General features: G+C 40.2%; 1 protein-coding gene across 1 annotated transcript in view; it reads left to right on the forward strand.

Annotated features, from left to right (window-relative positions):
• The first annotated feature begins 318 nt into the window (after positions 1–318).
• Positions 319–17907, forward strand: part of MMS22L (MMS22 like, DNA repair protein) — a 99416-nt gene continuing 81827 nt past the window's right edge. The window contains exons 1-8 of the mRNA XM_086608170.1: positions 319–345; positions 2004–2191; positions 5474–5599; positions 10127–10179; positions 13174–13261; positions 13350–13527; positions 14669–14762; positions 16682–16812. Of these exons, the coding sequence (XP_086464296.1) occupies positions 2013–2191; positions 5474–5599; positions 10127–10179; positions 13174–13261; positions 13350–13527; positions 14669–14762; positions 16682–16812 (849 nt within the window). The 5' untranslated portion in view covers positions 319–345; positions 2004–2012. The remainder of the gene's footprint in view (positions 346–2003; positions 2192–5473; positions 5600–10126; positions 10180–13173; positions 13262–13349; positions 13528–14668; positions 14763–16681; positions 16813–17907) is intronic.

Raw genomic sequence — 17907 nt, forward strand, 5'->3', positions numbered from 1 at the left:
GGGGGGGGCCCTACACCCGGCGGGAGCCCTACACCCGGCGGGCAGCAGGGGACACGCACCGGCAGGACAGGGCCGACAGCCGAGCCCGCCCCACGGCTGCGGGGAGGGGCGGGCGCACCGCGCGGCGGCGCGGAACGGCGCGACAAAGGGGCGGGGGGGCACCGACCCCTCCCCCGCCTTCCCGCTCCCGGGGCGGAGCGGAGCCGGGCGGCGGGGGAAGGAGGAGCGGCCGGTGGCCAATCGGCGCCGCAGCGCTTGCGCAGTGCCGGGGCGACGGTGAGCGCGCGGGACGCACGGAAAAGCATCCGGGCGCGGAAGGGGAGCGGCGCCGCCGCCAGCGCGCAGGTACCGCGCGGTTCTTCTTCCTTACGGCCGCGCACTCCCGTCCCGTCCCGTCCCGGTGCTGGCCCGCCGCGGTCCAGCGGGGCCGGTGCATCTCACCGGCCCGGCCTGGGTCTGAGCTGGCCCGGCTCGGCCCGGCGGGGACGCGCCACCGGGGAGAGAAGAGCGGCGCTGGGCCGCGGGCGTTACAGGTGGGGGTCGTGGTGGTGGCAGGTCCCCGTCTGCCCGGTGGCCGCCGCCCGGCAGGCGGCTGGGGTGCTGCTCCCGGCGGCTCTATGGCCGGTTCGCAGCTGCTGCCCGCGGATTGCGACCGCCTGGGAAGTTGCTCTGTGGCGCGGTGGGCCGAGGAGGTTGCGGCGCTTAAAGTCAGCACTTGGTTCCGCTGGAGCAGGGATGTGATGGACAAGCACAGGACTCCCGTGAGCTGCGGCCGTGAAGAGCTGCCTTTTTTGTACTTATTTTTCCTCAGTGTTTTCTATCGTGTGGGGCGATTTTCGTACCCTAAATTGTTCAGGTTTTTCTTAGAAACTCTTCTTCTGATTTAGGGCGTTCCCTTTAGCTGCTTATTTCTGCCTTGCCAGTTGTGCTAACACATCTGTGCATAGGGTCCTGCTGTAAACTGAAGCATTGAAGTCATGCTTGCACTGCTTCTGCTGCACAGCTGACCACACTGCAGGAATGCGAATGGATGGGGGAAAGTAGGACAGAAACTGTTTGTTTTTTTTTTTTTCCTTGAGCTCGTTTTTCAGTCAAGCCTCTGTATTGCCAACCTCTGACCACTGTGTAAACTGGTTTCTGCAAGAATATGATCAAAAACTGCCAGCAATGGCATTGAAAACTTAATATAGAGTTAATACTTTTAATTATATTGTTGGCATGTTATTGTAGAACTCTGTGGCACCTGTTGCCTAGTTCTACTCTTTCAGTATGTTGTATAAAATATTCATTCACTGGAATTAAGTATACCATGAACTTCTTTCAGACATGATCTTCCTTCTTCTTTTACTTTTGTTTCTCTTTTTTCAGGTTTTTGGGAAGTCAGACTTTTTTGATAGAAAATTCCAACTTTAGTTATGTCAGAATCAGCCATACGCTCGTTACCTGAGCTTTAAAACTTCAGTATTTCAGGGTTCCAGAATTAGGGTGTATTTACTGCTTCTTAGAAGGAACTTCAGCTGTAATATTGCCTTAAAGTCAGGGACAACTGGTGGCCTGTGGTGCGTGATGTATTTTCATAGCGTAGCTACTCTCATTGTGAAGTGTTGCTGAAAGTAGCTCACCCATAACTTGTAATGCATTCCTGCCTCTTGTTTTACCCTAGGGCTAGTCTGACCTCATGACTAGTCAATTTAGAGAGCTAAACCAGAAGAAAATGAACCTATTTTGGTTTTTATAGGGTTAGCTTTTCACTATTGTGACTCCCTGAACAGGTTGTGAGGAGGAAGATGAAGTTGTACAAAGTGGCAGAATTGTGTGGCGGGATATGAGACCATGATTGCCTTTCTTGGTGGTACCTCTTTGTGTGTTAGTTTGATGTTACAGTTAGTCAGGTCTGTGTCCTCACTTGAGCTGAATGATGATGAGGAGTTGTAACAATGAGAAACTTACTTGAAGAAACACTATGAGTGTTTTTTGATTTATCTATTTATTTTCTGGAACAGGTGGAAACAATGGACGATGACTTTGTGGCTTCCTCCACACCTCCGTTCCTCACTGAAAGCTTGGAAATGGCAATGGAAGTGGAGAATGAGAACTCAAATCTGCCTTGTTTTTCCTGTGCTTTTGAGAACCAAAATGGAGGGAGAAGCTTCTCTACAGAGTCTTATTTAGCAAGTGGGTCTCTTAAGAGGTATGGGTGTTTTTTTGAGTTACAAATATAATACCTTTTAAGATGGTGTTTGGTGCCTCTAAATGTTGACAGGGTTTCCAAATCAGTTTGTTCTTCAGCTCTTCTGATCCTGAGATCAACATGGTGGTATACCAAAGCGAGAAGGGCAATTGTGTTGATACACTGCTTTGAACAGTGTTCTAGGTCCAGTTCCTAGCTTTGTAAACTTACTTTAAGGTCTTGTAAAGGACCTGTTGTGGGCCTGTTAGGACACTTCAAACTGGCCTGTTGTGCAACAGCATCCAAGACCCCTTAAAATTTCTGAGGCAGCTGCAGCACTGCTTTTTCCAGTCGTATGCTCTATTCAGTGCTGGCCCTGTCTCTCTTTTCTATGTAATAGAAACAAACGTGCTCTGCCCAGCTTCTCCAGATTGCTGGGACTGTCCTTTGTAGCTTTAAGACCATCTTTCTCAAAGCTCTACTTTTGCATGCATTCTGGATTTAAGGTTCGGAAGTCATATGCATAACAAGTAAATATTTTCCGTGAGATTCTAAAACATTACTTTGGTTTAGTTAATATCTTCTTTACTGACTTGTTTTTCTTACAAAAGCATAATCTTTCTGTCTGTCTGTCCTGCTAAGCCTCATGTTTTGTGTTGTTACTTTGAGGGTTTTTAACCTTCATTTCCACAGCCTTTTCTGTAAAATCTTAGAGGGTTCTGCTGCACCTCCCCCGTTCCATACCTATTTGTCTTTGGTTTTGTTTTGTTGGATCAAAGCACACTTGTTCAAATTGATGTCAAGTAGAGAATTGAGAGAGCCTGTGTCTGCATGAACATATCAGTAGTGGATTCCACACTGACAAAGAAGCATTTCATGACAGAAACAATTTCAGGTGAAAACTCCTTCAGGAGCTTGCATGTAGAGAGTTTTCCCAGATCACTACAGTCTTGATAATACTGTTCTTCTGTTGTTTATTCACCTTGCCTATTTGGATTGTAAATTCTTGGAAAAGCCTGCATGTGAGGGACTCCTCTGTCTTCAGTGTCTGGAACAGGAGTAACTGTATTTAATTGCTAAAGGCTTCAAAACAAACCAATGTTTAGGCAGTTACAAGTAAACTACAGGTGTTGTGGGAGATTGAGCTGATTATTCAGTAGATGCTTTTTTTCCCTCTGAGAACTGAACTGGTAGTAGTGCCTAGTTCAAGAAGAATATGTGTAATGGTGTATATTCATAGAATCATAGAATCGTTAGGGCTGGAAGGGACCTTCAAAGGTCATCTAGTCCAACCCCCCTGCAACAAACAGGGATATCTCCAACTAGATCAGGTTGCTCAGGGCCTCGTCCAACCGGGCCTTGAATGTCTCCAGGGATGGAGCATCCACCACCTCTCTGGGCAACCTGTTCCAGTGTTCTACCACTCTCATGGTAAAAAATTTTTTCCTAATATCCAACCTGAATCTACCTCCCTCTATTTTAAAACCATTACCCCTTGTCCTATCACAACAGGCCCTCCTGAACAGCCTCTCCCCATCTTTCTTGTAGACCCCCTTGAGGTACTGGAAGACCACTATCAGGTCACCCCGGAGCCTCCTCTTCTCCAGGCTGAACAGCCCCAACTCTTTCAGCCTGTCCTCGTAGGAAAGGTGCTCCAGCCCTCTTATCATCTTCGTGACCCTCCTCTGGACCCTCTCCAACTGGTCCATGTCTTTCTTGTGTTGGGGGCTCCAGAACTGGACGCAATACTCCAAGTGAGGTCTCACGAGGGCAGAGTAGAGGGGGAGAATCACCTCTCTCGACCTGCTGGCCACGCTCCTCTTGATGCAGCCCAGGACGCGGTTGGCCTTCTGGGCCGCAAGAGCACATTGCCAGCTCATATTGAGCTTCTCGTCCACCAGTACTCCCAAGTCCTTCTCCTCAGGGCTGCTCTCGATCCATTCTCCGCCCAGTCTGTATTTGTGCCTGGGATTGCCATGACCCAGATGTAGGACCTTGCACTTGGCCTGGTTGAACTTCATGAGGTTGGTACGGGCCCACCTCTCCAGCCTGTCGAGGTCCCTCTGGATGGCATCCCTCCCTTCCAGCGTGTCAACAGCACCACACAGCTTGGTGTCATTGGCGAACTTGCTGAGGGTGCACTCCATGCCACTGTCCACGTCACCGACAAAGATGTTGAAGAGGGCCGGGCCCAACACGGACCCCTGAGGGACGCCACTCGTGACCGGTCTCCACTTGGACATCGAGCCGTTGACCACTACTCTCTGAGTGCGGCCATTGAGCCAATTCCTTATCCACCGAGCGGTCCATCCATCAAACCCATGCCTCTCTAGTTTAGAGAGAAGAATGTCGTGCGGGACAGTGTCAAAAGCTTTGCACAAGTCCAGGTAGATGATATCCATTGGTCGACCCTTGTCCACCGATGCTGTCACCCCATCATAAAAGGCCACCAAGTTGGTCAGGCACGATCTGCCTTTGGTGAAGCCATGCTGGCTGTCACAATATATATTAATAATGGAAACCAAGTGCTTACCCTGTACATTTTTTTTATTTTTAAAAATAGAAATATTTCTTGCATCTTAGTGAATTCTGCTTCCCCTATGCTGAAAATGTTTTAACAGTCTGTACAGATGTCTGATTTTCTCCACTTTGAGTGAAATGTTAATTCTGATTTTATTGATTTTCTTTAGCCAGAGCAAAGGCTCTGTTAGTGGCCTACTGTTACTTTAAGTTACAATAATGCAGCCACATTTTGTGACCCTCATCAGTTCACTTACCTAAACTTTTTTTAATGCGCTTTTATCAATGTGTTCTATATAAATCTTATTAAATGTGTATAAAGGAGCAAATGTGTGTTCTAGCTGTAGTCCATTAGTCATGTAGTGTACATTGAGACAGATTCCAAACATACATTTACAGTGGAAAATATTATCTAAAGTAGCAGCCTCTTCTGTTAAGGACAGCCTGTATGTTATGTCTCAGCCTCTTTGTAAGGATGAAGATGCTTCAAGGTGGTAGCTTGTTAATTTTTATTTGTTTCTAAAATATGCTGTGCCCTGTGACTATATCATGTTTTTATGCTCTTGAAGCTAGGAGTTGTCATATTTTATGTACTATATATTATATTGCTATAAAAGGTATAAGAGTCTGTCTTTTGAGAGCGCTGCTACACCTTCCTATCTATAGTATACAAATTGTTGTTATATTGATAAAATATCAGTGATGCATATGCCAGCTGTAGAGACTGTATTCTACAGGTTTATTTCTGGGGAATGTGTGAATATTCTTGGCTCTATTTTACAGGGTGTTGCTGAAACTAGATCCTTCTCCAAATGACTATGAAGATGATGTAGTGGAAATGTTTGGCTTTCAGTGGGTTACCGAAATGGCATTAGTTGAATCCTGTGAACTTCTCTTTGGATTACTTAGGTATGATAATGTTGGTGTATTTTATAATTAATCCACTTCTGTAATTATACCCACCTTAAGGATGTAACAAACTTTTCAAGTTTTTGATAGTAAAATAATAAAAGACTGTGAGCTATGCAATGCATCCAAAAAGATTATGGTGTCTACCTAACGCTCCAGTAAGTGATGGACAAGACACAGATGGAATTACAGGAAAAAGTAAATTTTGTGTCACAGATTTTTAATATTATTGGACTTAATAACAAGTTTCTAAGCGGTGTGGTGTGTATCTTAGCCATCACCAGATAAAAATTGGTAAGTACAGTTATTACATCAGTGTTGTGGTTACTTTAGAAGGCTCTAGCTTCAGATTATATGAATAAACCGTATAAAATTTCCTTGAATGAGATTGTGCTACCCATATAATTAAAGTTTTCTTTGGAAGATTTTAAGTCCTTTTTTTGTGCATAAAGAGAAGTAAAGGTTAAAAATCTAATACTGTAAATGCTGGATGCAGCACTTTCTTCAATTGTTTGGATTAGGATAGCTTCAGCAATCTCTTCAGATACAGTGACTCAGTGTTTGACTAATTCAGTGTAGATGTTTAATCTGGTCAATGCAAATACACAGATCACTGATAATCCTCTTTGGTACTGATAATCCTCAGGTTGTACAGCACATACAGAGAGTGGATGGGAGAGGAGCTTTTGGATGATTCCATAAATATGTATGATATATTCCATCATTCCTTTGATTGTAGTGGATTCTTCCATCTGTTTAGGGTGTGACCAAGGGCATGATGTGAAATATCATTAATAGGGTCTGGCTTATTGAAACACGATGGCGTAGATGACAGGACGTCTATTAAAACCAGTATTATTTAGCTTTGCTTATTTGATGCAATCTTTGACTTCACGATGATTTTAAATAAATAATAATTAAAAAAATCTGATTAAGGAGATAGGAGGATAACTTAGTTACAAGAAGCACTGTATCTCTTTCAGCATTTAATCTGATCTATTTATTAACATAAAATCACTGGGCAGTGAAACAGCGATGTAGTTGATCTCTTGAATTAAATCTTTTTTTTTTCTGTAATATAAACTTCTCTGTAATTTTAATAGAGATGAACATAAGGCATAATATATTTTATTGTGGTTTTAAAGTATTCAAGCTATACATGTTTTAAAACCTACTGAACTGGTAGAAATAATAGATTTCAGCGAACTTTTGCCTATGAGAGTTTGGTTGCTAAGCTGTCTTTTGGTGTGGCAAGTCCTTCTGCAAAGATATTCTCTCTTTCAGTTCATTTGTTCAGTCATAAAATGGAACACTTTCATTTATAGACCAGCTGACAACTGAAAGTAGGAAAACTCCTTTTTCCGTTGTAGGAATCATTATCTGTTTAGTACAAGTTGTAATGATCCTTGATGATAAGGTGGCTGTAAATAGTTCAATTTATAAAGGATAAATAATGTCTGTGTAAATGCATGGTTACAGAAACCTAGTCTTTTTTAATGTGTAAATATTAAAGATTGCTAATTAGTATAATATTATTCAGCAGAACTGCAAGTTAAAAACATTAATTGCACAGTAAAAAGAATTCTTACCTGTGATTTTTTTTTATGTGATTGAAGATGCATGAGTTGAAGTGAGTGAGAGCTATGTAACCATTTAAGTGGATATATTGAGAGAAGGTATCTTTGATTAATAAACAGAAGTACCAGTTTAACTGTCAGAATATTTATTTGCAAATCAGGTGATTTAATGATTAACAACCATGAGGATCAATCTTTCAGGTACAAATTGAAAATGAAATGACTTATTTAACTGATGATATTTTGTTATGCTTTTCATGCCCAGTCTCTGCTTTGATTCTATCAGCCTACTGTATTCTGTCTTTTGTCAATTCAGTGGGAAGCTGGTTTTTTTTTCGTATGTGGCTCCTTTCTGACAATCTCTCTCTCTAACCTTCAGCCTCAACAGCCCTCTTTCATAAAGTCCTCCGGCTTTAAACTTCCTTCCTTTCTACATGGTTGAAATACTTGAAAATTTCATGCAGAAATTCAGCTTTGATTTCAAAACAAAACAAACAAAAAAAATCCCCAACCCACCTAAATGGCAGAAGGTAATTTGGGGTAGCTGACATGATTTTATCCAAGGAAGGAAGAGCTGAGGGGCATAATTTTAACGTGGGGCTGTCCTTTAATATGCAGGTTACAACCTGGGCTTTTTGGTCCTTGTAGGCACTTCCTAGTTTTCAATTGATTTTTTTTTCATAAGAACATTTGATGTGGGTTGGATCTAAGTATCCTGTTTTTGAATCCTTCAGTAGTTGCTGCTTTGATTGTATAAGAAATAAAGCAGAGACCTCCTTCCTCAATTTATGCAGCATTTTCTTTTAAAAGTCTTAAAATCATAGAATAGTTTATAGAATAACTTGGGTTGGAAAGGACCTTTAAAGATCATCCAGTCCAACCCCACTGCAACAAGCAGGAACATCTACAACTAGATCACGTTGCTCAGAGTCTCTTCCAGCCTGGTCTTGAATGTTTCCAGGGACGGGGCATCTACCACCTTTCTGGGCAGCCTGTTTCAGTGTTTCATCACCCTCATTGTGAAAAATTTCTTACTTATGTCTAGTCTAAATCTACCCTCTTTCAGTTTAAAATCATTACTCCTTGTCCTATTGCAACAGACCTTGCTAAAAAGTTTGTCCCCGTCTTTCTTGTAGGCCCCCTTTTAAAGTACTGAGAGGCTCCAATAAGGTCTCCCCAGAGCCTTCTCTTCTCCGGGTGGAACAATCCCAAACTCTTTCAGCCTGTTTTCACAGGAGAGGTGCTCCAGCCCTCTGATTGTTTTTGTGGCCCCCCTCTGGACTCCCTCCAACAGCTCCATGTCCTTCTTGTGTTGGGGACCCCAGACTTGTACATGGTACTCCAGGTGAGGTCTCACGAGAGCAGAGCAGAGGGGCAGAATCACCTCCCTCGACCTGCTGGCCACGCTTCTTTTGATGCAGCCCAGGGTACAGTTGGCTTTCTGGGCTGCAAGTGCGCACTGCTGGCTCATGTTGAGCTTCTCATCCACCAGCACTCCCAAGTCCTTCCCCACAGGGCTGCTCCCAATCCCTTCATCACCTGGTCTGTGTTGATACCGGGGTTTGCCCCAACCCACGTGCAGGACCTTGCACTTGGCCTTGTTGAACGTCATGAGGTTCATATGGGCCCACTTCTTGAGCTTGTCCAGATCCCTCTGGATGGTGTCCCATGCCTCAGGCATGTCAACTGCACCACTCAGCTTGGTGTCATCTGCAAACTTGCTGAGGATGCACTCGATTTTGCTGTCTGTGTCATTGACGAAAATGTTAAATAGTACTGGTCCCAATACTGACCCCTGAGTGACACCACTTATCACTGAACTCCATCTGGACATTGAACCATTGACCACTACCCTCTAGATGTGACCATCCAACCAATTGCTCATTCACCAAACAGTCCACCCATCAAATCCATATCTCGTCAATTTAGAGAGAAGGATGTTGTGTGGGAGCATGTCGAAGTCCAGATAGATGACATCTGTAGCTCTTCTGTTGTCCACTGATGTAGTCACTCTGTTGTAGACGGGCACTAGGTTGGTCAGGCAGGACTTGCCCTTGGTGAAGCTGTGCTGACTGTCTCAAATCACCTCCTTGTCCTCCGTGTGCCTTAGCATAGCTTCTAGGAGGATCTGATCCATGATCTTCTCAGGCACAGAGGTGAGGCTGACGGGTTGGTAGTTCCCTGAGTCCTCCTTACACAATTGTGCTTTTCATGTATTCAGTTCAGTACAATGTTATTTCTGTGGAGACTGTACTTGAGACCACTTGAAAATTACAGTTGTTGCAGAATATAGCAGAGTACTTACCTATGTGACAGCTTTTTTAATTTTCTTTTGCAGTGGCAGTTAGCAGCTTCTTTAAAAATGTTCTCTCTCCCTTCCAAAGCTGAACTGAGATTTAACTTTTCTAGAGATGTTTTTCTCCTTTTACTCTAGTGTATTTGTTGCTGTTTATCTTTGGTGCTCAATTCAAGCAGGAGACCACCCTAAGCAGGATGTGGGAAAAGCTGCTGACAGAATTTTCTAGTGTTCGTTCACATGTGAATTAATTTAATGTATACTAAGAATATGCCATGAGCACTAACTTCCAGATTTATTCTGTGGTCAAATACGAAGATCACTTACAGGGAATGGCTTTTGGGGTGTTCGTGTGTGTGCGTGTGTGGTTGTTTTTTTTCTTCACTGATATGTAGTTAATTTTGTATTTACTGTTTCTGTGTTTAATGTTTTAAAAACAAGCAAAAATTCTATCCATTGTCATCCCTTCACACCTGGATGTGCCTGTTCCCTTCCACTAATGCTCTTATCCTAAGTTACATTTTTGTAAGCTTTTCCAGAAATACAAAGCAAGGAACACCTCTCATCTCTCTGTTCTATTTAGAGCTTACTAAAATGTAGTTAAACAACTTTTACCTATATAAATACCGTAAACTTTTCTATTCCTTTAATTAGGCAACAGATATACAGCCTGGAAAACCTAGTACAAACGAGTTCATCTGATTTTGGTAAGTTTAACATGTTTAATTTGACATTGTTGTCAGTATCTGTCTACCTTTTCATTACAGAACTATCTATATCATCACATATAACACTTGTGCTTTGACTCTTGACTAAGGGGTCATGGAATGTGCCACAGAACAGCATATAACCGGCATAAACCTGTAGTAAGGGTACAAATATAGGCAACCAAGTTGATGCAAGGTAGTGTGAAAAGAGAGTGGAAATGTTGTGGGTCAGTTTGGAACCAGATCTGCCTGTGTAGTAGGTGCACAGGGCAATCCTGACCTTCGTGGAGAGCGTCGCATTAATTTGACTTGAGCTAAGATATCACCCCTAAGGTAGAATTTGGCAAAACTATTAACTTGTTTAATTAAAAATGGAAAGTTGCATCAAAATAACTATTTTATATGTATTTATGTCAATATTTTAGTTACAAAGGCAGTGGGTTGGGACTTTATTCAGTGTTCTCTTGGCTTTACATTTAACCAAGTTAGTTATATTTGCTTAGTTTGGAGTTATTTACAAACTTAATTTATCTTTGCAGCAGGATTGATAAAATGGGATCACTACAAAACTCTTTTTTTTCAATTAAGTACTAAGGCATGAGAACCAGTATGTTTCTGAAGGATTGCTGCAGCCTTGGGCATATTCTAAGTTTGAAGGCTGAATTACGTAGCAAGTTGAGAAGTTCAGTAATTACTCAGAAATGAACTGCCTGTTGTGTCCTCTCATTATAGATAAATTATTAGTGTTCTAGGAGTACAAGTGAAAGTTTTTACACATTATTATTATTTTGGTTTGATACTGTCATGCTCTGCCATTTAAAGTATGAATTTATCACCAGGCTTCTTTCATATACTTTTCTTGATTTTATTTTAAAAGTCTAATTTTGTTGACATTAAATACCTAAGTGGAAATAGCCTTATTTTAAATTACATTTGAACTGTTATATGGTAGCTGGACATGAAGAAATTGTTCTGTAGTTCTTTTTCCCTTAAATTTAAGCATCTGGTCTTTTTTCTTCTCTGCGTGCTGTTCTTTATGTCAAATAAGCTAGAAAAATAAAAAACTGTTGAATTTTATGCTTTGCACCAGGCTTTTTTTGTGACTTAAAGCAAGTCACTGATATATCTGTGACTCAGTTCCCCCTTGATACAAGCAGGCTAGTAGTAGAGGAGGGTTGTGAGGATTGAAATATTTAAAATGATCAGGCAGCGTGATGCATTATTGATGTCTTAGACAAATGTGCTATTGCCACAGTTTAAAACTCCAGTTTAGAGTTTTATCATCTCAGTAAATCTTTGTTGTGCATATATATTATACAGATATCAATATTGTACATTTAATTTAATTTAATTTCCTGTCCATCTTAATGAGCTTTGGAGACTTGGTACTGAGAACTGTGTATTGTGGAAGCCTTGTAAAATCTTTTCTTGTGCTCTGTGTTGTTGTGCCTTTTTTTCTGAAAATGCCTGATTTGTTCTTAACATTCTACTGTTCCTGTTTTGTTCCACTTATTTCCCTGATCCATGATTTATAACAGCATGCAAAAGATTTTATAGTGAAATACTGTAATATAAAATTTTGCTTAAACAGAACTTCCTGGAACTTAAGATAAAATATTTGTAATTGCTACAAAACAGAATTAATATCTATAAAGAATTGAATAGAGTGATTTGATCCTCTAAACCTATGGTTAATACCATGGCAGATCCTGTGGCTTCTTATGTAGCAGAGGTAGGCTATACACTGGAATATTATGGTACTTGTACCAGTTGATTTGCTCCACTCAGGGAGCATTGTTGCTCAGAAGATGTTGAGACAGGCTTATATGCACAAAACTTTATTTGTGGGATCCATAACAAGTGTCACATGTAAACTTCAGGGTTACCTGGAGGGGATGGGGGAGACAAAGGGGAGAGCGAGCAAGAAAAGGAAAGGGAAGACTTTTCAGTGGCCAGCTGGGGAGAGGAGCAAAAATGACTGCCTTTCCCTGTAGTTCTTTAGTGCAGTAGGTGACAGAGTTTTTGCCACATCTCCTCTGGTGCAATACACTTTCGTTGGGGCCTGCTCAGGTGCCTCGTTTGCTGTTCCAGTTTATTATTCTCTTAACAATGATTGGCATGTGCTTAATCAGGTGCAAGTGTTTCAGGCTGACTGGTTGCTAAGCTCTTGTGTATGTATATATTATTGGGCAGTAGTTACTGGGTATTTAAATGACTATCTGCTTTGTTATGCACTGAGTTTCATCCTTCTCTAATATAAGCTGAAAGCTACAAGGCAAGGTGTGGGAATAAATAAGGAGTGATTCTCACACCAATAACAGTAGCTTCCAGTGAATCTCTGCTGTAATGATGGTGTTTGAGCTTGCAGGTGCAAGACAAGGAGAGTAACACCATGAGAGCAACAACTTTAGAGAGTAAAGGAAGGGAGACACATTAGCTGCAATAATTGGCTGAAAGGATACAGAGCTGCAATGGAAAGGCCGGCTACAGGACTGTGAATGGACGACTCTTAGCATTACACAACCTAAGGCACTGTGCAGCAATGTGATGCTTCCTAGAAAGAGAAGTTACAAAGTGTGCTTCCAAATAAGTCCACCTGCTTAAGCTCCCCAAAAGAAAAGGATCCTGAGAAACTGTTTCACACCTGGCTTTTGTGAAGGTGTCTTGGAAGCAGACAAAGAGCAGAGCAGTAGGGCTGAATGATTTGTTCTAGCACTGATTGCCTGCCTCTGGATGGCAGGGACTGCCTGAGGGACTGGATGCCGCCTTTTCCCTCTGTATCTGGATATGCGCCTGAGATGATGAGAGAAAGAGTGGATCCCTCTGGCAAGATGACATTTAGAAGTGGGTGTTTGCCAGCAGCTGTCTACCAAGTTGTCCTCAGAAAAGAAGGTGGCTTTCCAGTGGTCTGGTTTAATTACTGTGGAGAATGCATATATTGTGTGAGTCAGTGTGGGCACATCTGCTTTAAGCTATTGATCTCTTTTACTTCAGGTCAAGCTGCAAACTTGCACTCTGAAGCAGAGAGCATCAGGCGTCAATGTGTTGAGTTTCTGCATTATGTGAAAGTTTTCATCTTCAGGTGAGATTCGCACACAATTTGCGAACTTATGTACTCAGCTTTGTGTAGCTTTCTTACTCGTCTTTTGTGTGTCTGTGTGTTTGTGCAGGTATCTGGAACCGCCTAAAGTGGAAAATGACGGAATGCTTCATCCATACGAAGAACTAGAAGCGCAGTTACCATCAATGTTGGTGGAAGAGCTTCATGCTTTGAACATGCACATTGGTCACCTTTGTGAACTCCCTAGTAATGTCCTGGCAGCATTTACTATTCAACATCAGGCAAAGGTTGATGTCTTTTATAACTTGAATTTTTTTTGTGTGTAACAGTACATATTCAACTTGATAAATTTTGGCTGAAAAATTAATCTTTTTTTGCTAAAAAATTAATCTTTTTCAGGCTGAAATTAAAGTTAAGTGTTACATTTTAGGGTTTTTTTCCCCCTGTATTAACTAAGTGCCATCCCATACTTGGCAAACACAACTAATGAACTTTGGATTTTCAGTTACTGGTTTTATTTATATGTTTATGCTTTTAGAATTCTTCCTGCACTATGCTAATGATAATACCAATTACAGGTAGATATGTAGGCTTGGATTAGTGTAGCATGTTTAAAAATTCCTCATTTGTCCTTACTAATGTTTAAAATTTCTGAGCTTCCCAACAGGAGGGGCACTTAAAAAATACATGCTGAAATCTAACTCAAAATAGGAAAGGATCTTGCATAGAAAGAAGAAAAGTGTAAATATGAAAGTAGGCACTGCAACATTAAACACTAGTGAAGTATGCACCAGTAAGATTTGTGCATACATATAATAAGTAATGCTTTCAAATTGTTAGAAAGAAAAAAAAGAATTTAAGTCTTAAATTGTATAAACTAATATCTGGAGAGAAATGATCCACTGAGAAGCAGCGTTTTGAATCTTTCTGTTTGTTTAGCTTGTCATTAGGGCCACTGTTTAGCGGATGAAAGAAACAGTAATTTCAAGTAAACTTTAAGGAAGAGAATTTTGAAATTCTGAATTACTCTAAGAGGACTCTTTACTTTAGCAGTTTGTGTGATACCTAATACTTTTCTGGAAAGGAAAGGATGACTAAGAGTGTTGTAATCTGTCAAGCTTGAATCAAGACATTGTGTTTAAGTTGTAGTTTAGAGCAGATTAAAGACTTCACGAACATCCTCTACAAAGAGAATTAATTGTTGTGAACGTTTTTTTTTTAACTGAATGACGTGTTTGTATGTTACAGTGTATTTGATCATAGGTATCTGTAGTGTTCACTGCAGGCAAAATGTGTGCCTGTGTTCGTGTGTCTTAGTACAGTATCCAGAATTCACTAAAGAAATGTTAAAAATTAGAAAGAAATGTTAAAAAAAGCTAGATAAAAAAGGTCATAAAATACAATAAATGTGTGTATTTCTACTCACAGGTCTTTCCCCCATCATGGCATTTACTACACCTTCACTTGGATATTCATTGGCTAGTATTGGAAATTCTTCATGTACTAGGTGAAAAAATGATGAGTAAGTATGCAGGGTTTTTTTCTTGAACTTAATCTCATACATGTGTCTTACCTAGATTTCTCATCTTAATTTGTTCAGAATCATTTACTACTTCTGGTGGTTTTTAAGCGTAGCTATATTTAATTGGGTAACTCAAATGTGGTGAAAGCAGATTCTTTGTGAATCCTCATGCAGCTCAAATTAAATGTAATAGTATTAGGAATTTGTTCTATCAAAACTTGACCAAGATTATGAAGTTTGTTCCCAACATACTAAATATTTAGTAACAATACACTTTTTGATATTGCAAATAAAGATGCATTTGCAGAGATCCAGAATGCATAGCAGTGAACAGCAATTTGATGAAAACAATGTAAGAAATGTGTTCAAGGATGGACTAGAAGAAAGCATCTCAGAACAGATAATTCACATTGTTAGCCATACGTGACACTGAGAGAATATTGAACAAAGAAAGAAACTTCTGTCAGAGGAGCTTGTAAAAGTATAGCAAGAAAAGGGCAATGCACAGCTTCTTTTTTAAAAAAAAAAACTTTTAAAAGGGCAAAAAGTAGATTGATAAGAGTAAGCTGTTCATAGAAGCTAGATAAAAAAGGTCATAAAATGCAATTGAAGAACCCAACTTCAAAAGTAGTTTAGTTCACTGAAGAATTGTTAAAATACAGAAGAGAACTTTATTTGCTTTGAGAATTATTTCTATTGTTTATGTCCATGGTAGCAAAATAAATCACAAAAATGTATTTTCTTCTATAATCATTGTGTCACTACAACCAAACCTCCTCCCATTATTATAAATCATCAGTATAAGTCCCATGTAGGAATTGCAACAGTTGGAGTAATGTTGAGGTCTAGAAAGAATGCACTGTATGTTTAGTCTAGGTAACTGGTACTGAATCTGAGCTCCTGGATTAGCTTTTGCCTGCTCTGAGTGCTGTCACAACGCAGCCTTGCTCGGATTAATGCATCTTCACTGTTTCTGCATGTCTGTGCTACTGGATAATGTGTGGGTTGGCTGTTCATTCTATAATTCTAAGTTTCTTTTCTGATCCATTGTGAGATAACATTTTTTTTTGGAATCTTTTGAATAAAGGATGGGAATACTGTCAGAGGCAATTTATTGTCCAGAATTCTATGTTTCTATATAAAGTTCTGAGTAATAACACCGGCAAGTCAAGACTTACTAGTCCAGACAGTAGTATCTCTGCATTTATTATCTTGTCTTATATTCTTATGTGTCTTGTAGCATTTCTTAGGTTCTCATCTTGTTCTGTAAAGTATGCTGAGTGGAGACTTCACACTGCTGAGACCAATGGCAGGATAGTGGGTTCAGAGCTTTACCTTGCTTTTCCAAGAATAAAATACAGGCTTGTTCTATGGATCTTATGTTCCACTCATGTCAAGGGAGTTGTACTGCTGGAAAGCTTGTGGGATAAGATCTTAACTTTACCATTTTATCTGTGTTAATGTCTACAAATGCTCAAGTTGGAATATGATCATGCCAGATTTTTACATCAACACATCCAAAGGAAAGTGTTAGACCTCTCCAGAATTGTTTGTCATCAACTTGCATATCTGCAAAAACATGTCATGATTTCAGAACATGCGCACTGGCATGTGACAAAGAGGAACTTGCAGATAAATAAATCTTTATTCCACTGTGAAAACTGTGCCAATAAAAGGCTTTAAAGTGCCAAACTATTTTATTGTTAATCAGAATAATACTAGACTTCAGTGTAATAATGAAGGGACTAACTTGAACTTAGTATGGATTAACTTTCCCAGATAAGTTTGTAAATTAAAATTACTTACAGCTCCACAAACCAATTCTAAAATATATAGGATAGAAAAAAGTTTCCTGTCTTTCTTGGATTCCTACAGCCAAACCCAGGACTAAATAGGTCTAATTTTCTTTTGTGTTTTAGGACAAGTTATATATGCTAACAATTTCATAAATCTAACCGGAGAGAATTTAACCAGTATCAGTTTATTTGAAACACATTGTGGAAATCTCATATCTGATTTAATAAGCTTGTCCATCAACAAGTATATAAAGGTAACTTTTCTTCTTTATATAGGACATGAGCAGTTAGATGCTTGTATTGGGAACCATATGAATTAGATATTGCACCAATGCATAGATCACTTCTTACTGCTAAGTTTTAAAATTATGTGTGTTATGTATGGCTTCGTATCTCCATGTTTTAAAGAGTGTTATTTGTTAGGAGCTCAAATTTGTGTTGTATTTATTCATGACCATCTGGCAGTTGAATGAGAGAGTAATATTGAAATGCACTGTGTACAGAGCAGAAGTGAGTGCCACATTTCCTAAGTTCAGTGTTCCAGGTTTAATGCCAAACATGGCACAGTCTAAAAGGTTCAGAGCTATAGATGCAAAAAAGAAAAAATCTTTTCAAATTATCTCAACAGGAACAAAAAGAGAATGACTGTAATCTTGGCAGTAAGCTGACTGGACGCTAACAGAATGTCATATTACAATTTATTGTTGCACTGCTCCTATTTCTGCAACCTCATCTTTCTGTTACAGCGCTTTTATGTTTGTCGAGGGAAAACTTGTCCTTCTCTTTTCTTTTATTTTTCCTTCGTTCTATAGCTGCAGTGTTATTCTCACTTGTTTTGAGCACTCTGAAGCTAGAAAGTCATAATAGCTCCATATAGCAGCCAGTAAAAGAGCTGCATAATCTTCTTTGACTGTGTCATTGTGAAACCTGCTTTAGATGGGCATGTGTGATCCATGAGTGCAGGACTGAACTCTGAGAATAAGTAGCAGTGACCACTGTATAATTTATGTTTTCCTAGTACAAAGACATGAAAAATGGAGTCCCCCTCCTTTCATGTTACTGTCTGGAGGGAGGGGGAAATGGTTGTAAGTAGCATTTGATAACTGTTCTTTTAAACTGTCTTCCTGTGGAGAACTCTATTACCTTTTAAAATCAGTTTTGATCTATTAAATTATCACATAATACTTCAACCTCCTCCTCTGTCAAAAGGCTTATAAATGAGACTGTTTTTTTAATGGAAGATTCAAATATTATCTGTTTACCATTGCGCGTGATGGTAGGCTTTGAAATGTTGCATACTAGTATGACAGATTCACCCTATTTCCACAGAGCCACATCTTTTCCTTTTG

The sequence above is a fragment of the Tauraco erythrolophus genome, chromosome 2, assembly GCF_009769465.1.
Source record: "Tauraco erythrolophus isolate bTauEry1 chromosome 2, bTauEry1.pri, whole genome shotgun sequence".
In the NCBI taxonomy this organism is placed as follows: domain Eukaryota; kingdom Metazoa; phylum Chordata; class Aves; order Musophagiformes; family Musophagidae; genus Tauraco; species Tauraco erythrolophus.